Consider the following 26,503-nt stretch of genomic DNA (forward strand, 5'->3'; position numbering starts at 1 on the left):
GAGTCCCTGCCGCCTCACCTGGGCAGGGACGGGGGCTGTCTCTTTCGCTCCTCGTGGGGGCTTCTGCGTGGTCGCGCTGTCTTTGGGTCCCTCAGTGCGCCGGCGGTGGCGGCCGGGGCCCGGGATCACGGGCGGCCTGAGGGACCCTTGTCCTGCGCTGGACAGTGCGGGGGGCTGCCTGTCCTGCGAAGCCTGCGCGCTGAGTAGGGGTTCGCTGGGGGAAGCGAGGGGCATCCAGAGAGCTCCATGAGAGTGATGGATGCTTCTCCCGGGATGTGTGCATTTCTCTGGCAGCTGCGGGCTGAAAGTAAATTCTGAAGATAAACTGTAGCAATGGCTGCTGTTTATTCTGGCTTTTCCCTTAAGCTGAACAGCAAGACAACTTCCTGGGAAGATAAACTAAAACTAGCTCACTTTGCTTGGATTTCCCACCAGTGCTTTCTTCCACATAAAGGATAAGTTTTACTTGATTGGGCAAGACAGTCATTGGTTGCCTTTTATAAGAAAAAACTTGAACTGAAGGAAGATATTGTTGAAAGACTTTGGATCTATGTAGATAACATTCTACACAGCAGAAAATTGCAAAATCTCCTCAAGAATGAAAAGACAATTAACCTTCAGATTTCTCTTGTCAAAGGGAGAAGATTTAAAAGGGGTTAGGGGGTAAAAAAACAAATAGAAGAAGAGGAAGAGGTCAGAAGCAAGGCTGGAGGACAGACTTTAGGAAACTGGTGAAGAAGACAGGTGGGAAAGAGAAAAGGAAAAAATAAAAATAACAGAACAACAACAAAACAATAGAGACTGTTCAGTCAAGAAAAAACTAAAAAAAGAACTAGAAAAGAGGAAAAAGAGAGAAAAGGAAAAAAGATTTTAAAAACCCAAAAACGTCCAATTCAAGATGTGTCTCTGCTGTCACTGTTAGACAATGTGGGCAAATAGACTCCAGAGACAAATTGATTCATCCCAGCAAGCTAACTGCAGCTTCACGGTGTTGTAGCGGATAGTCCCAGCCAGCCTGCCCCTTGAGTTCCTCTGAAGTTCAGGCCGGTTTCTGGCTATGAAGCTGGAACTGGATTCTTTGTGCCTACAACAGTTTGTGTGTCTCCTGCTGGCTTGAACTCAGCACCCGAACTGAGGCACTAGAAGGCACTAGATCGAGTCCGCCCACAGCTGTTCTGAGTTCCAAGCTCAGTTGTCCCCTCTCCAGATGGCTACCAGCCTATCACCCTCTCCTGGGTGAGGTGTGAATCCGGATTACTCACCAGCTGCTGCAGTATGGTTAGTCCACTGCTCTGTTCCACTGGTGCATTTCTCTGTGGAGGTCTCTGGGGTCATCAGTAGTCACTATGATAAATGAGAGAATATCTGAATTCTCTCTCTATGGATCCAAAAGAAACATGTGTGCTCTCCTGAACTGCTGCGAGGGCATTCTCTCAACACCTGCCCTGGTTGTCCTCTACACGGCCAAACAGGAGCTGTTGGTGGCTTTGCGAGTCACCTTTGCTGGTCAGCCTGCAGGCAACCAGAAAGTGCAGTGACAGCCCAGCTATTTGAGGTCATTCACCTGGCCCTTAGCCATTATCTCTCTATCTAGCAACAACAGGCCAACCCCCGACGTGTCTTCGTGGATGTGACTGGACACTTGCTACAGCCCTGCCTGGTCCTGAGGCACTTGCTCTCTGGGGGCACATGGACACAGGGCCAGCTGCAGCAGGTGCTAAGCCGAGATGTTAGGAGTCAGATTGAGGCCATGCTTCGAGGTGGAGTTTTTCGACCTGATATGCTCTCATCCTATAAAGAGGAACTCTTGGACCAGCAGCAAAGTGACTCAAAGATGGGGACCATGAAGAGTCTTCTTGCTCCTCTAGACACTGTGGCTACCAGGCTGATAGGTGCTGATCTCTGTGAGCCACACCTTCATGCCTCTGTGGTGGCCAGCTCAGTGGCCCTGCTGTGTAGGCTCTTTCTGGATTCTTACCTCAAGGACGGAAACCAGTTTCTCTGCTTTAAGGCTCTACCCAGGCTGTTTGGCTGCCTTCGAATGTTACACCTACAGGAAGAGCAGCTGAAAGCCCTGTCCATATCAGATTGGACCACAGAGCTCCTGGTTGTGGAGCAGCTGCTAAATTTTGTGGCCAGCAACAACATCTACAATGTGGCTGCTGACAGGATCCAGCATGAAGAGGCATAGTTTCGCTTCTACCAGCACTTGGCTGAGCTGCTGATAAACCACTCACAGGCATCCATGACAGCCTGGTTCCGCTGTCTCGAGACTTTGATGTCTCTGAATCATTTGATTCTGGAGCCAGACCTGGACGACCTATTGTCTTCGGCTTGGATTGATGCAGAAATAACAGAGTTTCGAACCAAGAAAGCCCAGGAGGTGCTTATTGACACCCTCTTCCAGACATATGCCAAGCTCCGACAGGTGCCATGGTTGTTTGAGGAAGTTTTGAGGGTGATCTGCTGTCCAGCTGCTGAGACACTGAGACAGCCTATGCTGACTTCAGGCCCCTCCACAGTGCTCTGTGCCTGCCTCCTGGAGCTACCACTGAATCAGATCCTGGGCACATGGTCCCTTGTGTTGGAGAAGTTCCAGTCTATAGTCCTGCCCTGCTTGCAGAGTGATGTTGACATGGCCCTAAAGTCTCTCTCCCTGAGCTTGCTGCTGCACTGCATCATGTTCAATATGCGGAGTCTAGACAGCAGCACACCAGTGCCCATTATCAGGCAGATGCAATGTGTAATGGAGAGGATGCTGGGAGATCTTGTGAAGCCCCTGCTGGCCCTTCTCCCTGGCTCCCCAGGCCCAGAGCCTGAGCTGTGGGTGCAGAAGGTGAGTGACTCTGCTCTTCTACTCTCTTACACCTGGATGCAGGTGGATGCTATGCTCAGTTTGAACTGTGGTCAGTATTGCTCAGTGGCTGAGGGCCTGACCAAGGATGATCTGAAGGTCTCAAACCTCCCTTCATTGCTCCCAGGTTTGGGAGCACAGCATTCGAAGAAGGTTGAGCAGTTTATAGCTCAGTCCAACTCTCTCAGTAGGTATTGCTTAAAACAGCTTTACCTGAAGAAAATTAAAAGAACTTTACTGCAGGCTAGTCCCCTGTCTGAAGAAGCCAGACACGCTCTAAGGTATGATGCTGCCTACATCCTTGGTTCTGCCAAAGACAGCTTGAGTCAGAAGACAGTGGCTTCCTGGGATGGGCAGGTGGGGACAGTGTGTGCATCCACATACCCTATAGCACACTGGCACTTGATTGTGACCAACCTCACAATTTTAATACCCTACCTATGTCTGGATGATGTAAGGTATGTGGCCAGTGTCCTGTTAAGAGCTTTATCAACAAGCAAAGCCTAGGAAGGCTCAGCAGATGAAAAGCCGTATACCACACTTGAGAAAATATCCACAGCCCTCCTTCATAGCCCACTCTTTCCAGAGATGCAGTCCCTCCATTCTGCCTTCCTGATGTGCATAGTTGCAAGATGTTCTAGCATTCTGTGCTCTGGTGACCAGGGTCTTCTCAGTCAACAGATACCTTGGCTCTTTGAAAAGGACCACACAGTTATGGCTCATTGGGAAACTAGATTTGCAAAAGTTGGACCTGAAGGTGTAGAACCAAGAAGAGAAACTGCCCAGTGCTTACTCTCCCTGGTCAAGAGTGACTTTCTCATCCATTTGGAGGAAGAGCAGCTAGAAAACCTTCTGGGACTTTTGCAAGTTATTTCCGCTCTACACCTGGACAGCCTCTTACCACCCTATCATGTGCATTATTTTCTCTTGCTCTTGTCCATGGCTGTTACCACAGTGGGATGCTCCTGCCCCTCTTTGAGCCTCCAGTTCTTGGTGACTTGCTACTGGCTTCTCAGCTGCCTGCAGAGGGGAAAGAGTGCTCGCTCTGTGTTCAGGGTCCTGTATGTTAGTGATGTATTTGAGATTGTGCTGACCTCACTGCTGCAAGCCAGTAGTAGACTCCTTATTAAGGTAGATGATCCCATGTGGCTGCATCTCCTCCAAGTGGTGGGGACATTTTTGGAGCAGCTGATGCAGATGCTCCTCCAGATAAAGCTGAGTTTGGTGCGCAATTTTGGGAAAATCACTGCCTTCCTCTCAAGGTGCAAATTGTACACTGAGGCAGCTTCTAGCAAGCAATTGGAAAACCAAATTCTTCTGAGCAGCCAGCTACTTTTGGTGGCCCTAACCAAATTGTGCCAAGTCTTGGGGCCTTTTGTCAGAGAGCAGAGGCAGCCACAGGAGGCACCAGCGGCACTGCCCAAGCTGCTGCAGCAGGCCTTGGGACAGATGAGTGCTGCACTGCAGCTGTGTTCCACGTCAGGAGCTGGGGGCCGCCACCTGCCCCCAGCCCTCCTCTCGGCTGTCACCACACTCTTGGAAGTAGACCTGAGTCAGCACCGCAGGGACAGAGTGGCTGAGATTGCCCAGGTGACAGACAGAACACCGCTGTCCCATGTGGCCCTTTACCAGGACGTTTACACTCAACTGCTGTCAGAGTTGCCAGCCCTTGCGGGGAATGCTCAGTCTTTCCAGGCAGCCTTGTGGTTCTTAACTCTGTTCTTTTTAGCCCCAGAGCTCCATCCCAAGAAGGGCTCTGTTTTTACCTCCATGTTTCATTCTGTGAGAAGAGTTCTTACAGGATTGAACTCCAGACCTTGCGCTTATGACACAGGCGGCAGAACGACTGAGCTAAATCCCTGGCCCTTGCATGTCCTCTTTTTAGGAAACAATCCTGCTCAACCAGTTAGTTTTCCTGAAGTTTCTGCCCAGATCATTCAGGATTTGAGGCCTGGGTTGGGAGCCCTCTTTGCCCAGATGCTGGAGGCTGGGACAGCAGAGGACTTGGCACTGGTGATGCAATCTGTGCTCCAGGGACTGGATGTTGGCTGTGCATGGAGGGCAGACCTGCAGGCTGTTTTGTCTGCTGTTAGGTTGCTCAAGCTGCTACTGAGCTGCCCACTCAGTGGAGAGAAAGCGAGTTTGTTGTGGCGTGCATGCCCCCAGATTGTCACAGCTCTGACACTGCAGAACCAAGAGGCTTGTGAGGAGCAGCCTGTGGCCCTTGCACGAGTCATGCCTATTCTCGATGTCTTGGCTGCTCTGCTACAGGAGGGGGAGGATGCCATCAGCAACCCCCACCATGTCAGCCTGGCCTTCAGCATCCTGCTGACCGTCCCCCTGGACCATCTGAGGCCACCAGAGTATGGCAGTGTCTTCTCAAGGATGCACAACATTCTATTCTCTGTGCTGCAGTGTCATCCCAAGGTGATGCTGAAGGCCCTCCCATCCTTCCTGAACTGTTTCAATAGACTGGTGTTTTCAGTGATACATGAAGGGCAGCAGAAAGACAAAGGGAGCACTGACGACCTGCCCGTGGTCCTCGAGTGTGCACACCTGGTGGAGAGGATGTACAGCCACATCGCCGCACGAGCTGAAGAGTTTGCTGTGTTTTCCCCCTTTATGGTGGCCCAGTATGTAACAGAGGCCCAGAAGGTGACCTTGTACCCAGCTGTGAAAGACCTGCCGCAGGAGGGCATTTACCTCATCCTGGACTTGTGCACTGAACCTGATATTCAGTTCCTTCAGGTGTCACTGCAGCCTGGAGCGAGAGACATCTTTAAGGAGCTGCACAGTGACTACCTCAAGTACCACAAGGCTAAGCAGGAAGGAGAGAGAAGATACACCGCCTAGATGGGCTGCAGGAGCACCACTACTGAGGAGCTGTGCAGTGTCTACCCAACATACCACAAGGCTGAGCAGGCTGAGAGGGAAGATACTGTCATCTAGTCGGCCTATAGAAACACATCAGGGCCACTTTCCAAGGCTTGGCATTGCGGCGAGAGCTTTGGAGGGTGAAGACCACAGATGCTCTGATGCACAGAGCTGACCCATGTGGAAAGCCCTTTGGAGCTTGTATATGTCTATAGCATATTTTCCTCACTATTCCCTAATGTATCTTTTTTAGTAATCATTTTTTTTTATGGTGCTAGGGATTGAGCCAAGGACCTTATGCCTCCTGAGGATATGCTTTACCCCTTGTGCCACACCCCTAGCCCTAGTATATCTTTTTATAAGTAATTATGAATTAGAATTCTGAAACTGGACCCTGGAATGAGAATTGTTGGCTCTTGTAACTGCCCTGTGTAGCTCTTGGCCTGGGTCAGTGGGTTGGTGTCCCTCTCTCCTGGCTAAGAACAAAATAGAACTTGGCATTTTGCTTCCAGTCTACAATTAAATCCTACTTAAATACCTCTGACCTTTAAATTCTCAAGGAGCACAAGAGGCATTCTCAAGATGCTGCGTTATTGCCTTTGCTGTGAGACTTTCTGATGGTGCTGGAGGCAGCTCCTTGGCTCTGGGGCAACTGAATGCTCTGGGCAGTTGTATGCTCCTGGCAGTGGTCCTGGTGCTCCTGCCTGCTCGCCTACTTCAGCCTATGAAGCTTGTTTTGGAATTTTTTTCTCTTGGGTTTAAGATATAATTTTAATCATTTATTTTTATTACCTAAGCAATGTATTTTAATAGTAGCAAAGCTGAGAAAATAAAAATTAAAGGGGGAAAAAAAAGAAAGAGGAGAGAGTGCAGATCACATAAAAAAACTTCACAGAAGTGATGGCCGAAAACTTCCTAAGGAGGGGAAAAGAACTTGACATACAGATAAGTGAGGCATATAGGACTCCAGCTAGCCTTAATCAAAAAAAATCTACACATAGGCATATAATAGTTAGGATTCCAGAAATCCAGCAGAAGAACAAAATTCTACAAGCAGTGAGAGAAAAGAAACAAATCACATACAAAGGAAAGCCCATCAGAATCACAGCAGACTTCTCAATGCAAACCCTCAAGGCAAGAAGAGCTTGGAGTGATGTATTTCAAGCCCTAAAGGAAAACAGCCTCCAACCCAGACTGATGTACCCTGCAAAACTATCTTTCAAAATTGATGGAGAAATAAGATACTTTCTTGATAAAGAGCACCTCAGGAACTTCATGAACACCAAACCAGCACTCCAAAAAATTTTAGACAATGCCCTAGGAAAAGACAATGAGGATCACAACCCCAGGAAACCCAGAAGAATGAATCCATCGGGCGGGACAAATTAAATGCAAAGGGGGAGAATCCAACAAAAAGAAAAAGTCATGACAAGGCTTTTAAAACTTTTAACTTCATCTCCCTAATGAGTGTATAATTCAATCTTGTTATTGTACTGATTAGTATTTTTCTGATTCTAGAGTTGCACACCAGTCCTTGTGCTATACTAGCTATTTATCATCTTCTTATGTCTACTTTTTAATTGGGTTGTCTATTAATGAGCTGTAAGAGTTCTTTATATATTCTGGTCACAGGTTTATATGCATTGTAAATATGGTCTGTTTAAGGACTACTTTTCATTTTAATTATGTCATTTAAAGTTCTAAATTTTGCTGGAATCTCATTTATCAATTTTTTCTTTTATACATCATGTCTTTTGTATTCTAGGTAGTTCTTGCCTACCTTGAATTCATAAACATTTTCCCTCATAATTTATTCTTAAAGTTTTATACTTATAGGCTTTCATATTTAGGTTCATAGATCCCTTCAAGTTATTTTCATGTATAGAAAAAAAGGGTTGAGGTTAATTTTTTATATATGGATACCAGGTGTTCTAGTGCCATTTGCTGAAAACACTGTCTCTTCCTTGGCTCTTGAATTGAGTTTATATTCTATAAAATGTTAATGTTAAATAATCTTTCAAAACTCAGTGCACCATATATATGTGGTTCTATTTCTAGATTCTCTGTTTTATTCCAATGATCTATATGTCTTTCCTTACACCAACACTGCCTTGATTACTGCAGCTTTAGAAGAAGTCTTAAAATTAGGTACTAAACGTCTTCCAACACGTTTTTTTTTAACTTTTCTAGGTCCTTTGTACTCCTACATAACTTTTAAATTTCAATATCGAATTCTTCATTTATAGCAAGTATACACAGACCTGAATTTTTATATATACCTTGTGTTTTCTAATCCTGCTAAATTCAAATACAAGTTCTAGGGGCTCCTAGAGATTTCTTAGTATTTTCTTTGTAGATGATCATTTCATCTACATGTAAAGATTTTGCTTCTACCTTGCCAATCCTATCCTAATTGTGTCATTTCATTGCCAGACTATTTTGTTGGGGACTAGGTTTCAAAGTTTAATGGACAGATAAAGAGTAAGCATATCTGCCCTTGTTCCCCACCTTAAGGAGAAAGTATTGTATCTTCTCCATTCATATAAGGTGTTCTCGCTGGAAGTATGGAGTACATGCCTTTAATCTGTTGAGAAGGTTCTGTTCTACTTCTAGTCTCCTGATAGCTTTTACCATGAACACCTGTAGAATTTAGTCCAATACTTTTTCTCCAACTACTGACAGGATCATATAGCTGTTTCCTTTCCTCTGTTAAAATGATGACTTTTGGGGGTGGATCTTCCAATGCTGAACCAACACTGCCATCCCTATAACAAAACCACTTTCTACATACTGCCAGATCTGACTTCTAAGAGTTTGTTTTGTTAAACAAATTTCTATCTATGTTCATACTTTTTTCTTCTATTATCTTTATCCAGTTTTAGGATTAGCACAATATTGAGTTCCTAAAATGAGGGGAGAAGTGTTCCTTCTTTTTTCTGCTTTAATTGTTTGATATAATTTATCAGTTAAAATGTATATGAGCCTGCTGTTGTCAAATAGGTAGGTTTTCAATCTAGGAATATACTTTCTTTAATAGGCGCTATTCAAATTTTATATTTCCTCCAGAGTTAGTTTCATTAATTTGTCTTCCAAGTTACTTCTTAGAAGTTGTCAAATTTATTTCAAAACAGATTTTTGAAATATGCTTTCTATATCTTTTTAAATTCTGTAAAATCTGTGGTAATGTCTCCTAGATCTTGATATTGTAATTTTAAAAATGTATAATTGATACTGTGTAACAGGTAGAAAAGATCTAAAGGAGCAGGGGAAGTGGGAGGGGTAGGGGAAAGGCAAAAAGGGAAAAGAAAAAATATGAGAAAAGGAAAATAATGGAAACAAAGTCTTTGCAAATAGGGAAGGGTGGAGGGGGTGAAGGGAAGGTAAGGGAAGAGGAAAAAGAATAAGAACCAAGATACTCATGTAATGGTACAAGATCCCAATGATGAATGTAACTGTGTTTTATACCTAAAATGAACCAATAAACTTAATGGGAATAAAAAATTTTATAAAAATAGAGTTTAAAGACCACAGTTTTATATGTGTATTATTTTTATCACATTGTACTACCATTCTCCAAACAATTAATCAATCAACATATTATAACATGGACTCTTACCTTTCTCTGCTATCAAGAGCAGCAAAAAATGTTTTCATCCCAAAATTTCCTCACATGTTCCTAGATAATTACTCTGTGTAGAACAACTCACCATTCTCTGAAGACAAATTAGATGACAACGGAATGGTCTTACATTGAATGCACTGTTTTACTTCATGTTAACGGGTGAAACCTACCACTTCTAATGGTTATCTTAATAAAATAACTGATGACCTTAATTGACAAAAATTTGAAAGCAAATGATATCCAGTGAGAGGCAGTGAAATAACCAAAGAAATAACCAAATAAAATAACCAAAGAAATAACCAAATAAATTCAAAATTTTTTTATATGCTTTGGCTAGCATGCTAAAAAAGATTTCACTTTTTTAAAAGTTGATGTTTGGGGTTTGTTACTAGTTTTTTTTTCACTACTTTCCTAGACAAACCAGATGTTATTTCTGTGAAATGGTCAGCCATTCAGAGCAAAAAGCCCAAATAACCATCTTTCTTCTCTTAGTTGGATTGTGTAAAATACTCTCAATAATACGGTGAGGTGCTCTGATCAATCAATAAAGAAATAAGTATTAAAAACTAGCTAGAGCGTGTATGTATCTATATGTGTGTGTATAAGAGAGAGAATAGATGAGAAAGAAATTTGATGTCACTTTTTCCCCTTGTTTTCTGTTACTAAGTTGAAAATCACCTCTATCTTTACCTCTTGTGTACTCAATTAATTATTATTGTTTTAGGCTTCATATGCTGTAACTGATGTATCAGTGCTCTATACTTGGATTCAGAAGGAAATTAGTGAAGTTAAAAGTGAAGAAATAAGTAACCAAGATAAAGGATGGATATTAGAATAGACCTGTAGTTGGTATGTAGACACAGACTTATGGGCGTTTACTCTGATATTCATTCTCCCTTCTTCCTTCTAAGAAAACTCCAATGCTCAAATTAGTACAGTGCTACTCAGAATAAACAATAAATATCAGCCTCCCTTGCAGCTAGTGTGACCATGCAATTAGCAATGACTTTAGAAATACACTGTGAAGAGCTATATGCACCTTCTGGCAATCTCTCTCATCTTCTACATTCCCTTCTCACTCCCGTTGGGTGGAATGTAAATATGATGACTTTCCACTTTTGGAAACAATATAAACTCAGAATGGCAGAGTAGCAAGAACAAGAAATTGCATTTGTTGATGACCATGAAGCCACCACATCAACCCTAAACTAGTCACCTTCAGAATAATTTTATTGGGAAAAGAAATTTACCTTTAACTTGTTTGTGGTTTGGTAACTTTGGGCTTGCCATCACATGCAGTCAAACCTATGCTAACAGACACGGCCTCTAATTCACTTGAGGCTGTATACAGCATGACACTGGTCCAGAATTTATTTTGCTATGAAAAAGTGAAATAAAAGCAGTTTTATCTGAACTAGTCTTTTTGTTTAAAAATTTAAAATCCTCACTCTTGGAAGCTGAGGCAAGGGGAATCACAAATTTGAGCCCAACCTGGGCAACTCAGTGACTTAGCTAGACCTTGTCTCAAATAAAAAAGAGGGAGGCTGGGAATGTAGCTCAGTGCAAAGACCCCAGGTTCCATCTCCAGTATAGCAGTAACACCAATAGTAATAATAAAGTCCTGTTAACTTAACAAAATATTAAACACACAGCTATAAAGCCATGGGATTCTGTGCTTCTTCAGTGGAATTACTTAAGAGCACAAAACAGTACAGGAGATGGTAAGACACTGTGCACATTTCATAAGTGCTTGACTTTTGTTGCATAGGGTCCAAAGACCAACTTGACTCAGTTTTACATTAATTTTGGCTTAGGTCACTGCTATTCTTAAAGTTTCTATTGGTTGATTTTTTCATTTCCATTACAAATGAATTATTTTCCTAATAGCAACTGTGATACCTGAGCAACACTGAACACTTGGAAAACACAAAATTTTTTCCTTTCCTTTGTTTCTTTTTGCTCTTTGCTGATCCCAGGAGTGCACAGCAGAGGATAAGAGAATGCCAAAATCTAGAGGCAGTCCTAGGGAGGCAAGGGAAAGGAGAAGTTGAGGCTCCCAGAGGCCTTTGTTCTCCTCTTTTGCTAGGTTCTGTAAACCAGAGAGGATTGCAGAGGAGCACCTGGTACATCTGCATTTTCAGAGCAAGTCTCACAGTAGCACCTTCCTATGTTGTTGTTTTTCCTAAATTTTTCCAGCTCTTTCTTCTTATGTAAATATATGTCTTATACCCCATTTCATGCTTTATTATTCCCAAATAGCAAGTGCATTAGGCCCTTTGATTCATCTGTGGAGAATGCATTTTGAAGCAAATCTTAATACTCTAAAATGGTTAGTTCATGGGGTTTTAATTTTAGGAATATCAGAAAAGCATTAATTCATAGTCTTCAATTGGTACAAAAACTCACAGAATCTCCTCATGGAGAATACCCGCTTCTGTCCTTAGCTCAGAAGTGTGCAAGAGACTTAATGAAACTCAAAAGCCCTCATAAAACTTGTCTGCTACCCTGCTGGTTTCCTGGGCCACAGACTGGAAGCAAACTGTCTCCATAAAGGAAGCAAGTCCTTGAGGTCTTGCCAAAAGACCAGCCAAAAACAAAGCTCACCCCATTTCTGGATCTTTCAAAATGCTTTCACCAGAGACCTAGTTTTAGTCTCATCACCAAGGACAAGACCTAATGACCTCAAATTTCCCCATTTTATTTTCTCCACTGATCAGACCACCCTGACTAGCTGAATTTTGTATGAAAATAGGACTGTCAGTTCACATCCCAAGAATATTAATTTAAAATAGATGATAGTTTGTAAAAATTTCATAGCGCTAATGATAATTTTGTGATATTCTTAATCAATACGTTTTTCTCTGTGTAATTCAGAGTAAAGAGATAGCTAAGAAATAATGACTAAAAAATAAACAAAAAATAGAAGGGATATATATTACTATTTCTCTAGATATCCTCGATGTTTAACTAAACTAAATTTCACCTGCAAAAATTCTCCTAATAAACAAATGTGGGGAGGGGACTCAGCAAATCATTTTTAACAAGTAAAATGTTGTTTGTCTTTCAATTACTTTTTAAATGTATTCTATATTATATTAAGGGCTTCCTTAAATGCTTCCAGGCAAAGTCACTACTGGGCTCATCCTAAGATTGGTCTATGTAGGAGCAATTTTAAAATTCTAGTTCTTTACATGAAGCGTTCAGTTCTCTGATCTTGGGCTCCATTTCTAGTAACTAACTGACCTTCTAGCTTATTTCTCTCACCAGCCCTTAACCTTGTACCATTGAACTGGGTTTTGACTTCCTCTCTATCATCTTACCTTCACACCTCGCTTACTGCTTTCCTATCTGAGGCCCTGTAGTCTTGTTCCTGAATGTTGGGGCCTAGCAACCTGCTTCCTTCTAAATCTCCACATAGGTCCTGTTGTGTTGTAGTCAGTGTTTCCAAGGGGATAGATTTAATACAGAACACATAATTTATAGTATTATTTTATAAAATTCACCCAAAAAGTCAAGGGCAGAAGAGTGTAAGAGATCTGTTGGTACACTAGAAACCAGAAGAATCCACCTGAGGCCCTGGGTCCCACAGCCATGTCTTCCATGAGTCTAGCTGGAGGCCTAGAGCCTATGGCAATGTCTCATGCAAGTCTGTATCAAGGATCTGCACTGGAAAGGCCCCAAGGCCAGTGGTGGAAGCTAGAAAGTCTGTGCCAGCAGAGTGAAGGATGTGTGCTAGAAGGCTGAGGGATCTGCACTGGAACCAGGAAGAAATGCTCAAGGTGAAGACCAGAGCTCCCCCAAAAAGAACAGCAGCCATCCCAGGAACAGTGAGGACCTGAGCCCCTCTGAGGAAGAGAAGAGCCAAGTTCCTATCAGGAAAACCAGCCACCACAGGAAGCTTCTCCAGGAAAATTAACAGCATGCAACTCCCCCCCCCCCATTCTCCTTTTATGTTATTTTTGCAACAATCCTCACATAGATCTTCCATACCCAGAACCATGCTGACTCAGTTCATCTGGGTATTCCAAGCTGATCATTAGTTAATCCATCACATGTTGATCTTTGAGAACATCTACTTTTTGCTGTACAATCCACTGTTGCTGTCTGACCTATTGATGCCTCTATTTCCTCTGGACATTGTGTTCAGTCAGCAACATGCCCACACCAGTCCAAAAGATTTGGAGAATCTCCAGGTCCTCCCTGCCCTTCCTAACCACACTCTTAAGTTATCCACCAATCTCCAGTCCTACTGATTCCTAAGTTCATAGTTTTCCAAAGAAAAAAATAAAAACCTATTAACTGTATCTAATCAAAGGATTCAAGCACCTGTTACAAAAACAGATACTCAGTAATTATTTTTAAAACCCCAATTCCCAAAATCAAAGAAAGATCTTATTGTGATCATGCCTAGCTTCAAGCTCACTGAATCCATTTTTGACAGACAGTCTTTGAACCTTTCCAGACAACCCACTCTATTGTTAGAAATTTCTTCCTTAAAAACAAACAGCATCTGAAATTTCACAATCATTCATTCATTCAATGAACAGTAGTGGAGCACCTAATATGTAAAGGGCACTGTATTAGGTTCTGGAAAAACAAAGTCACTCAGAAATCATTTTGAACACCATTTGGAGAGTCAAAATAACCTTGGCATATTATATTTAACATTTTCTTGTATGCCTCTGGGAGTGTTTCAAAGCTCTATGTGTTCTTACTTTATAGATTGTTATAGGAAGTATCTGTTTCCAGTGCTGGACTACTAGGAGAGCTCCCCATGTAGAAAAAGCAATAAAGGTGCATAAGAAAAACTTGGAGAGAGGTGCTGAAGAGTAAGACCTGGGGATGGAGGGAAAAGGGATACCCAACATCAGAGAATACTAGGCAAGTGTTCTGCCACTGAGCTATATCCCCAGCCCAAGGCCAGAAAATTTTGTCAACTGAGAGGAAAAGCTGAGATTTGAGGATGGGAGATTGGGAGAGATCTTCTTTCTTTTCTTTTTTTTTTTTTTTTGGCATTTCAATAATTTATTGAAAGGTATATCTCTTAGTACCAAGTTGGTTAGGTTACCTCTGCCAACTCAAAATTAACACTGATGTTTTCAAAATATTGAAATATATCAGCCTTATGGTAAAACTGAAGTTATCCACAAAACATGGTTTACAAAATGTTAAAGGTAGAATATACTGTGGTTATTTGGTTTATTTTTCAATGCTTATTTATCCATAACATGATGTCAAAATTGGTTACATCCATTCTGGATAGACTCGGGCTTCAGGCTGCACTGTTTACAACACTAGCAATATATGTACATCTCCTAACATTTATTGGCTCACATGAAGAATTCCAAACACTACCTCAGCAATCTCGTAATTATAGCAGTGCCTCCTTACTTTTCTTAAGACACATTATGGAAATTTGTGAAAATATATTCTATTCTTTAAAAAAAAACTGGAAGAAATGGCAGTTTTATAGAAACAGTCCATAGTAAAACTTGGAGTGCTTTATCTAGCCAGAACTTAGGGTACAGCAAGTTTTCAGAGTGATAATTGATTTTGAGTTACTATGTAATATAATAGAACATTTTTTAAATGGAACTAGATAGAGTGAGGAAGTAGATTCTGCATAGAAATTTTTATCATTGATACAAATATCACCTTTTTTTTAGAAGAAAAATTAAAGATAACTCAATGAATAGGCCAACTTTACTAGGTCTGTATTTGGCTTAATACAAAAATATTTTTAATTTTTTTTCCATAATTTGATTTATCCTGGGGGATTTTACAACATGCAAAAGCAGGGATAAGAGTTTCATGAACCCCCATGTTTCAACTTTCTCACCAATCTCTACTTTCTCTTTAGATTATTTTGGAGAAAATCCTAGACATAATACATGATATGGCATTTGACACTACTGTACTTAAGTATGTATCTCTAAAAAATTACTATTTTGAAAAATTTTTAATTTTCAGGAGTTTGTAACTACTTATATATATTGTATATCTGGATTTACCAATTAAATTTTATCTATACACATACACACAACACTTATGTATGCATATTTCACTAAACTATTTGTGAAAAACTTGTAGATATCTTTATCCTTCACCCCTAAGTTATTCAGTTTATATCTCCTAAGGTCAAAGGCATTCTCTTGTATAGCCATAACACAATTATCCAAATCAGGAAATTTAACACACTGGTTATGAGACTAATATACAGTTGATTCAAGTGAGACTAATATACAGTTGATTAAAATGCCAATAGTATCTGTTGTAGCAAATTTTTACTCAGATCTAGGATCTAACCTAGGATTATATATTACATTGAATTTTCTTGTCTCCTTAGTTTCCTTTAATTTGAAAAATGTTCTCTATCGTTCTTTTATGATCTTGACATTTTTGAAGAGTATGGGCCAGTTTGTAGAATGTTCCTCAATTTGACTTTGTCCTATTGTCCCTCATGATTTGTTTGCACATTTTGGGCAGGAATATCACATAACTGAGGCATCACATGGTGGGGGATGAGGTCAGTCAGGAGGCCATTATTATCGACGCTAACTTTGATCACATATGAGATCCACACAGTAAAATGCCCTTTACCCTTTGAAATTAATAAGCAATTAGTAAGTCTTTAAATGCTGAACATAACTTATTCCTCAATGGATTTTCACCCAGTGACTTTTAGTATTCATTGGTGATTCTTGTCAGCATAAATTCTGATAGTTGCAACACAACACGGAGACTTAAAAATTATTCTTTCATTTACAAATCAGCATTCTACTTTAGAGTTTTCCCTTTTCCTACTTCATCTCTATTACTTTTTTACTTACCCATTTATTTATATTTCTTAGTTTCTGTATAAGCTCATGCATGTTTTCAGTTCAAAGCATTCTAATGTATTACTGTCATTTTCATGTTGATATTTCTAACTAATTTGACTAATCCAGTTCCTTATCATGTTTCTATTCTGGTCCTTTCTGTGGCAGGAGATATTCTACAGAAAAGTTTCTAAAGGCCCCGCCTTGCCTCATCATGAAATCTTGACTCACTGAACAGGACTGGTCTCTTACTTCCCACCTGGTGTTCCTTCTGTATGGAAGGCTTGTGGGAGTCCTGCTACCCTTTGTCTTTGGCCTTGGGTTAGTTATCTTCACCATCCGCACTTGAAACAGAATTTTACGGAGCAGCTAAGAGCACCTCCAATTGTTCCAACAGGAATCTCCAAATCCCAGTGGAACACAGGCCTGGATCCAAAATCTCGGCCGCCAGCGCTGTCCCGATCCAGGCCCTGGAGGAGGGGTGACGGCAGAGGGCACCCGAGGGCGAGGTCGGGGTCAGTCTCGAAAGGCTCAGGGGTCTGAGGTAGGGGCTTGATTTGCCCTCCAGGAGGTGCGGGCTCGAAAGGGGTGGCCATCCAGAGGGACACAGGCGGAGCAGGAGCCCAGGTTGGGGGCGGGTAGGGAAGGGTCGCCCTCTCCGTGGATGGCTCCTAGCAAGGGCAGAGTTGGAAGTCCCAGGGCAGCGGGGCAGGGCAAAGGTCGCCGTAATGAGGACGTCGCCGGCCCGTGCAAACCCAGCTGTCCGTGAGACACACACGCGGTGGCGGGACGCTCAAGTCACTTAGAAGATCAGCTCCAGAACCAATATTTTTAAATTTAAATGTAATTCCCACATAACAATAACATTCTCATCTCTGAACTATCTATGACTTGCATTATGGGTGCCAAGAAACCATTACATTATCTAGACTATAACCCTTATCTTGCCTTAAAAAAATGCATGTGTGAAATGTTGCTTTTGATGTAGGAAGAGAACTTTTGAATCAGAGTAGAGTAGGGACCTGTCTTTCATTGCTAGGGTCCCAGTAATGACAGATATTTCGCATTACATCCCAGGTGCTTCACAGAAAATGACGTAGTGCTACTGGAGGGGTTCTGTTGTACTTGTTCTCCCAATGCTATTTTCCATTGCAGATTAGCTTTTTTCATATCACAGGTGAAAGTCATAGTTTCTAAGATGTAGATGAAAAAATTATCCAACCTTCAATTTCTGCAGCTTCTTAGAAAAAGAACTAAAGTAATGATGATCCAATCCAGACTCTAATTCCAGATTTTATGTGATCTTATAGGAGCTATTTAACCTCTCTGAGCCTAAATTTTTCCACAACAGCTCTGCAATGTGGTGAGACATATTTTAACTCTAACTGTTTAAATTTTGAGACAGAGTCTTATGGTTTAGATTTAAAATGCCACTCCATCAAATCATGTGTGTGGAAGGTGATTGGATTATGGGGTTGCTGTACTCATCTGTGGAAAAATCAGCAGCTCAATGTGCTGTGGGGAGGGGGACCTGGTTGGAGGTGGGTCATTGGGGGTTGTTACCTGGAAGGGTGTATTCTTGTCCCTGGCTTCTCTCACCTCTTTCTGCTTCTGGATGCTCTAGGTTGAACACTTTTTCATTGCCAGGCCCCTCTGCCATCCTATTTCTGCCTTGGAGCCAGCTACCAGAGACTGAAACTGTGAGCCAAAGTAAATCTCTCCTCCTTTAAGGGTGTTGGGTGTTGTGTTCCAGTGAGCAGAAAGTGACTAAAACACAGGATCTCACTAAATTGTCCAGACTGGGATCAGACTTGGGATCCTCCTGCCTCAGCCACCCAGGTGTGATTACAGTTGTGCACTATCAAGCCCAGCTTGGGGTGTATCTTTACAGAGCTTTTTTGGAGGGAGTTGGGAGAGTACTAAGAATTGAATCCAGGGCTTCCCATATGTGCTCTACCACTGAGCTACACCCCAGCCCCTTTTAAGCCTTTCTATGAACTATACATATACATAGATTTTGTATGAATGTGATTGCACTACAAATATTATTCTGAAATAGATCTTTTTTTCATTAATCATTGGACTTCCTGGCACTTATAGATCTGTCTTATTCTCTTTGATGGCTGAATAATAATCTATATGTATATGTGCCACATTTAGCATGCTAATATTAACACATGCATGGTAGAGTCCCAGTTTTTGCGATTAGAAGAAATGTTATAATGAACACAATTATAGATATATCTTTGAGTACACAAGCAAAGTATTTCTGATTTGAAATGTGTCATCATCAAAACTATATCCCCATGTAGTTTGATCTTTTCTGTATTTTTATATTCTGTCCCATTGATTTCTTGGTCTATTCTGCATGATACTCCTCTGCATATTAGTATGTTTTAACTAATGTAATATATATTGCTGCTGGTAAGACAAGTCTCCAAACATTGTTCTCTTCCTAAACCTTTTGACAATTCTAAGTAATGGTGCCTTAGAGCTGATATATGCCCTGCAGTTTCATTTACTCTTGGAACTTTGCCAAATACATTTTTTAAAAAGATAGTGCTGCTTTTGATGAAAAATATCATTAATGGATATCATACCCTCCTCAAAAAGAAGGAAAAACACACCTCTGTTTGAAGCTACTTCGAGTACAACAGCAAGCTCAACCACTACATCTTCATACCAGGCTCCAGAACTCCAGCTCTCCACATCTTTCTCTCTCTCCAAACCATATGGTCAAGAGATGAATGTGCCCCGAATCTTGTTCCTTGAAAAGGATGAAAACTTATTTTTTAAATATTCGTTTTTCATAAATGATAATATAACACAATGACCACTTAATTTGCAGCAGTTAATATGTACTATATATTTAGTACATATTTTTATATAATGATGATATAATACATATATTTAAGTAATTAGAAGCAGAATAGTCCGGTGATTTAAATTATGAGCTTTAGATCCAGACACTTGGATCCAAATCCTAGATCATTGTAACTTACTTGACTTCTCTAGAGACCTGATTTCCTTACCTATCTGAAGATTAAATTGCTTATCTAAAGATTAGATTACTTTTTGTAAGGATTAGAACATTTTGGTTATAAAATGTTTACACATTGAAGTGCTTAGTAGGTACCCAATAAATTGACTGTTATCACAGTTATCCTATTTTTCTGTATGTATCCCATATGTGTATAGCAGTTTTCTCTTTTCAAAGTGCTTTTGTGCATCTTTTCTCTTTGTGGGCACCGGAACATTAAGAGGAGTGGCTGCTGGCAACACTGCTGTTGACGGAAGCAAGGGTGTGCTCGAGAAAGCACAGTACACTGAGGAATCTCAAGGACTCGGATTCCTCCTGCATCCCCAGTCAAGACCTGAAAGGCAGAGCTTCTTTGAAAGCATTTGAGTGCTAGAAATTTATGAGGTTTTTATAAGATGATCCACTTAAAATAGATCATATTTAATCCCATTTAGGATCTGGTTTAGATGAGCGTTTCCTATATAACCATTGTGAATGGAAAATACTATCAAAATTCTATCTTCTTTACATTTGTACAAAACCAGTGGGAAAATAAAGTTGCACTTACATTTTCCATCCTTTATTTGATCTTCAATTTAGTCCAATAAATTACACATTAAAAATCCTCAATGTGTCTACCTTGCTTACCTGCTAAATTAGCCAATTGATGGTGATATATGACCTTTATCGTAAGTGCCTTTTGGGAGAAGCTTAAATGACCAGATGGTGGTTTCCATTCAAGAGGTAAATGATTGTATTATTTTTCAAAATTGTAAAAAAAATCATTTTCAATTCAATTGCTAAGAATAAGTTGCTTGGATATTTTCTTTGTGTTCATGGTGCATTGATAAATGTGTGCAAGTATATGCGAAAGTTAGTATAGATTAACAAAGGCAATAAAGAAAGAAACCTTGCTTTACTCATAAGTAGGTCATTCTGGGACCAAATCAGAGAATTTATCTTTGGAGGGAGGGAGTGGTGAGAAAAAAAGCCATTTTTATGGGTATTAATTATTGTGTATTTAAATTTAAAGTATTATTCCTCACCCCCAATATTCCTTTCCTCTAAGACGAATGCATTTACAAAAAAGTGACATCAGTTGTAAAAGGAAGAATGAATAATATATACTTTTCAAGTTTGTGACATAGCATCTGAAATGCATTTTGAATCTATGGATCATTTTCCTTGTGAATGGCAATGTGCTAGAAACACAATTTTAAGCCATTTCTTAGGTGAACAAACAAAAAGCCACAGTGAAATTTTAAAAACACTTTTTAAAAAATTAATTAAAGTGCTACTTGGTTCATATGTGACCATATATTTCTACATTTTGCATTCACAAATAATGAAGCCTCAGATGGGTTGTAATAATTGTTACTGGCTTTTAATATTGGGAAAAGCACAAACACAAAATGTGCTTGAAGCTCAGCTTTAAGTAGATTATGAACATTTAATATAGAATGTTATCATAATATTCACAGCACCAAATTGCAGACTTCTGTCACCCACTTTCAAGCATGCTTCTGAAGATCATAGTTAATTCTGCTGATTTATGGTAATGCTGCAGCATTATCATTCACAGCATCAGAAACCACTAACAAGCTTAGTATAAGCTTGGGCTGAAATGGTTTGAGGTTTAAATTTCTGTAACGATTATAAAGTAGAAGGAGTAAAATCCCACTTCAGCAAAAAAAAAAAAAAAAAAAAAAAGAAAGGTACTGCATTTCCACTCAATATCACAACCATCCCCCACTTCCCAGTAGCCATCCCCTGCTGCATCAAGAAAAGTAACTTTTAATGGACTTGCATTTTAAATTTTCCACATAGTCTTTTCTGAATGGTAATATTCCTAATTCAAATATATAATGCCCACAGTTTTTCCTTAGTGAAGAAGATTGCTCTAAAAGAGTCCCCCCCCCCACTTTTTCCATCTAAAATGATTGCTCTTTTTAAAACAAATTCCATTCTAGAAGTCCCTTTTTTGAACATTAATTTACATTACATCCAATCTTCCAGAAAATGGTTAAAAATCAGAACATTTTAATGATCATTATTCTCTTCTGGCCACATGATTGTCATACTAATGTGTGGCCCTTAAGCAGATGAGGCCCTCTTATTGTCTTCTGTTGAAGGTAAAAGAAGCTCCTGTCTTGAACCAGCATGGTAAAGAAAAGGGAGGGGTTGTCTGCTAAGACTGCTCCCCAAAAGATGAGTAAATCTTTGTCAGTGAACACAATGAATAAACACTAATGGTGGCAAGAGGTTTGTGGTATCTTCAAGATGAAAAATACAGTAACATCATCAGCACCTCTCATGCTGCAAGACAAAGGAGCAGCTACTGTGGTCACAGCTGATTTCTAAGAAAGTGAGCCACAGGAGACCCTGTGTCACACACATGTGACTATATTCTCCTGCTTGGAATAAGGTAGAAACATATTCAACAAGAGTGTTTTCTATAACCAAATAAATTCATGGCACCATTCAGATCTTTAGCAAGTGTCTTTCAATGAAAAAGTCAACTTTTTCTGATTGTTTCTTGGTAAACAATTGAAATACAAAGGCTGAGTCTCTCCATGGCGCTCTGGTATGGAGCTGTTGGGGTACAGGTCCACCGTGAATCCTTCCTGAAAGATTCAGAGAAGATCCAGCAGTAGACTTCTTCCTGAACTATAATTTTTAAATCATCTTCAGAATAGCCTGGCACTTACAGTACCTGGAGAACACATGGGTTAAAAAAGAAGAGGAATGCATGTTGATTTACATTGTTCATCTCTGCATCAAAAACCAGGTAAAAAGGAGTATCTCATCATACCCATTTTCATTTGAGCCAAAAGTCTGACTAAAATTTAATATCCTTTAAGGCAAAGCCTTGTTTGGAGAAACAACTGAGATTTCTTAAATTTTCTCTTCTCTGAGAGAATGTTTTTTGTTTGAGTGGAGTCTGCGAGTCTGTTCATGAACCCTTGAACTCTGGCTATGAGGAAGTGCTGTGCATGAGGTGGATGGACAGGGTGAGAGTGAGAGAGTAGAAGGTTCTGGGCATGAGTAAGTTGAAAGGAGCTGGACAGGTCTGCAGGGATTTGGTATCAGGAGAGCCAGGGTTCCCAGGGAACAGAGCCATTGTCATTCCCAGTGGGCTTAACAAGACAGGACAGCAGGTCAGTAGTAAACCTTCAGCATAAAGCAAGTGTCTGGTGAAAATAAACAAACCAAAGACACACCCATGAAGGACAGTAACTCCCAATTTCATGCCTTTCCAAGCCCAGAGCTAAGTGAGGAAAGCACAGGTCTCCGGCAGATTCAGGACAGCTCATCTTCTGAAGTTCAAACACCGCTCCTCACTGAGGCTTTCTTTTCAAGATGTCACTCTCCCGCCTCCACACTCACTACCAAACAAACATAGAAATCTACTACTGTTCTCCCTATGCACTCCATTTTCTTCCAATCTGAGAGCCATTTGTGTGTATAATTGAAAATTAGCAGTGCAGCTGTTTGAAGAGAGTAATTTATCACAGCACATTGTTCGCGCCTGACACTTTAGACCTGGCTCTAACAAGCCAGTGGTTGCTGGGGGTTGAGCTACAGAAAGTGATTCGGCTGTAATGCTGCGTTTCCCCTGCTTTGTTGCTAATTGTAGCCTCTTTTTCTCCATTGAATTGGGAGTTGAGTAAAAGAGCTTGTTTGCTCTGTGCGGTGAGGCTGCCAGGGCCGCTTGGGCTATTATCACAAGATACTCTTGATCTTTTGAAAAGCAGGAAATAGAATTTTTCTCCAACAGGGAAAGTAATTTGCGATGCGTCCATTAGTTCTTCATTAAAGCAAGATTAAATTGCACGGCAAATCACATCTGTGTTTGGATGATTAAAGGGTGGCATTTTAGAGGCCAAAACTAATTACTAGTCAAAATGAATGGGAGTGAAAAAACAGTCATGTTTTTACATTAGATAGTGTGGCTTGTAATTAGATTCAAGCTAATTCCACTATTTCTTCTCTTTTAATGAGATGAGCCTGTCCTCATCTTTTTCTAGGCCATGCTAACAGCCCCAAATGTATAATTTTGATAATACTAAGAGTTTACTTTATTGAAATTTCTTTGCTACCTGCCACAAGTGACTGTTTGCTCCAGTGGTACTTCATTACACAGAAACACAAGCTACTCAGCAATACAGTTCACAATAACAGTCATTCCTAGAGGAAAAAGAGTAATTTTAAATGAATATGTATATGTGTAGACATGTAAAAATGTATGTTTTCAAATACTAAAATTAGTTATATCCAGAAATTTGTGCAAAAGAAATCCTTGTCAGTTGGGCAACTACAAGTATCTTTAGCAACAAGGATTAGGGAGCGAGGTTGTGTCCAATTACATATTGAAGGGTGTTGGGTTTTTTCCTGCCTTGTTATATAGTTTTTCTTATATCTCCTGAATGCTTTCATCTCTCCTTAGGATTAAGGCGTACTATGATGGATTCCCTTCTTGAGTGTAGTTTTTATTTTTATTAAAAAGCAAACATTAGAAACTGTAAGAATTGCACTAAGAAAAAGAAACACAAAAATTTAAAGTACTTAAACAACTCTTGATGTTTCTCAAAAGTAGATTAAATTTGCTCTCAGACATCTATTTCAGTTTTTGATGGTATAAAATGATAATTTCTATTTTTAAAGAACACAGATTCTATTTAGACAAATCAAGCAGTCATTAAGGAAAAAAGAAGAGTAAATGGGCATTTACTCTTGAACTAAATACTCTTGGATATATTGTCTTGTTAGAAACTTTACGAGAACTGAATCCATTTGGCAGTGCTTGAATACACCAGCTTTAGTTGCTTTTTGGTCAAGTAGGATGACAGTTTTGCCTTTCTGGCAATTAACCCAGAATTTGTCATCAGAATTTCCAAATCTCTCATAATTAAGGCATTATTTTAACAAAACTCTTTGTAGCAAAGACCCCATTGCATGATCAGATCAAAGCTGCACTTCCTTTCCCAGTGTATTCTCAGAGCCTCGCACCCTTTATGTCAAGAGAATAAAAGAAAAATGAGCAAAAGGAGAGATGAACAAATGAATGAATCAACTGGAGAGAAACAAGGTTAGCAAATCAAATTTTCCTTGGTATTTTTTCAGTGAAAAATATGAAGTATGGACTGTTGTTGTATAGTTATATTGTAAGATATATAGTAATCTAGGGAGACGAACATAACAAACAGCATTTTAAGACATAGACATGTGGCTTACATATGGTGCCAAAGTAGAGATTAAAACAAGAAAATGACTGTAACTGTAACAGATACTTAGAACTTTTTTTCAGTACTGGAAATTAAACCCAGGGTCTTCACATAGAGCTACATTCCTAGCTCTTTTTTATTTTTGTATTTTTGAAATAGGGTCTCACTAAATTGTCTAGCCTGGGCTCAAACTCACAAACTTCTGGCTTCACCCTGCTAAAGTGGTGAGATTACAAGTATGTGCCACCATGCTGGCTCAGACATGGACTTTGTATTTACTTGTCCTTGTATTGCTTGTCCCCTGTTTTATCTGAATTTTTATTAGGTTGATAGCATTTTTAATTCATGCTATAATGTTGTATAACCATCACTTTATACAAGATGTTTCCTAAGACAATAATTCTTATTCCAGTTGTTTTGTATCTCTTTTCTTATTCCAGGTTCCTATTTCTAATCTTCTGCATCTTATCACAAAAATGCCACAATGGCACAGACATTCAAAAGACTTTAATGGTACAAAGCAGGAGGTAGCAACGAATAGAGGCAGGCACAATGGGGTGCATTGTATCCTGGCTGTTCGTGTGTGGTGCTCTGACTGCAGTGCAGATGAATAGTTAGAGATTATTTCATTTAATGCCAATTCAAGAAAAGGACTAAAACGAAGTTCATGATCCCTAGGGAGAGTTTCCTTCCTAAGGGCTTAGGGGAGCATCCTAAGAGATGGGAGACAGGTTTCTTATTTCTAAGGAATTCGATCTGAAGATTCTTGCTGTTGGTTTTTAAAAAGAATGTGGCAGTTACTACACTTACTATTAAAATCTCTTCCTATGGATGAGACTCTTAAAAACTGGACAATATCTATTGGCAATCTGCAGATATTTATTGAGGAGACCCACTGCACACCACACACTGTTCTAAGTACTGGGGTATAATAGTGAGTAAAACAAAGTTCTACAAAATTATGTCATTTGCAAGAAAATGGATGGAACTGGCCATCATCATGTTACATGATGTAAACCAGACTCAGAAAGACAAGTATTGCATGTTTTTTCTCATACAGGAGATAATTTCTGAAAAAAAAGATGGCATGAAAGTAGTAGAATGGAAAGCCAGGCATGGTGGTGCACGCCTATAGTCCCAGCACTCGTGAGGCTGAGGCAGGAAGATCCTATGGGTTTGAGGCCAGCTTGGGCTACATAGTGAGTTTGAGGCCAGCCTAGCCCATATATCAAGACCTTGTCTCAAAAAACCAAAAAGAAAACAATAAAGTAGAAGGGAGACTATTATTAGACAAGAGGAAGGGAATAAGGGGGAGAGGTAGAGAGTCTGGGGAACAGTAATAGGGGGAGTGGATCCAATCAAAATAAATGCATGGATGGAAATACCACATTGAAAGGCAGTATTTTATAAAATCAAAAGCATTAATAATAATATATTTAAAAAACCAAAAAGTTCTGCTGTCATGAAGCCTATAAAACATAGAAACAAATATCAACAATAACTTAAGAACTGTTTTAAATAACAATGAAGAAGCCTTTAAAACACAAAGCACAATGAGTGGAGGAACGTTCAGGTGCTCACTGAGCATAAGACAGCCATTGCAGCCGCTTTATAAACTCCGTTTCAGATGTAAAGCACACCTATGCCTTTGTCTTCATCACTGCTGCTCATCTCAGCTCACTTGGGACCCAGGGACAGTGGCTGAACGAACCCGAGGATGGTGGAAGTGCCACTGTCCTCTTGATGAGGGCACCTAACTGAAGGCAAGAAGCGCTGGTCGTCTAAAACACACTACTCCTGGCCGCCATAGGTCTCTCCTGAGGGACTGAAGACTAATCGGGAAAGACAGATCATAGATTAACTTGGAAATACGCAATAAGTCAGAACTGTGAAAAATGTATATGTATATTAAAAGACCCACCAAGTTACCCTGAAGCCAAACAATTTGGCAGAGTACCAGGATCCAGATATTTGCTCCACTCTGTAGAACTGAAGTGCTCCCTGCCAGTCCTTCTTGGCAACTAACCATGGAAGTTATGGGATGACTGCTGGGGAAACCCATCCTGAACCTTTTCGTGCTGCGTTTTCCCC

The 26,503-nt window shown here is 40.3% G+C and overlaps 1 protein-coding gene across 1 annotated transcript; it reads left to right on the forward strand.

The window, feature by feature from the left end:
- The first annotated feature begins 333 nt into the window (after positions 1-333).
- Positions 334-5,757, forward strand: LOC101720812 (unhealthy ribosome biogenesis protein 2 homolog). Its single transcript, XM_013067403.3, is given in 4 exon segments — positions 334-637; positions 1,348-1,488; positions 1,491-4,656; positions 4,768-5,757. Coding segments are annotated over 4 exon segments (4,551 nt in total). The 3' UTR covers positions 5,708-5,757.
- Positions 5,758-26,503: the final 20,746 nt, after the last annotated feature.

This window comes from Heterocephalus glaber, unplaced genomic scaffold (genome assembly GCF_053883595.1).
Source record: "Heterocephalus glaber isolate CG9 unplaced genomic scaffold, H.glaber_assembly_v1.0 deba00001504, whole genome shotgun sequence".
Taxonomy (NCBI): Eukaryota; Metazoa; Chordata; class Mammalia; order Rodentia; family Bathyergidae; genus Heterocephalus; species Heterocephalus glaber.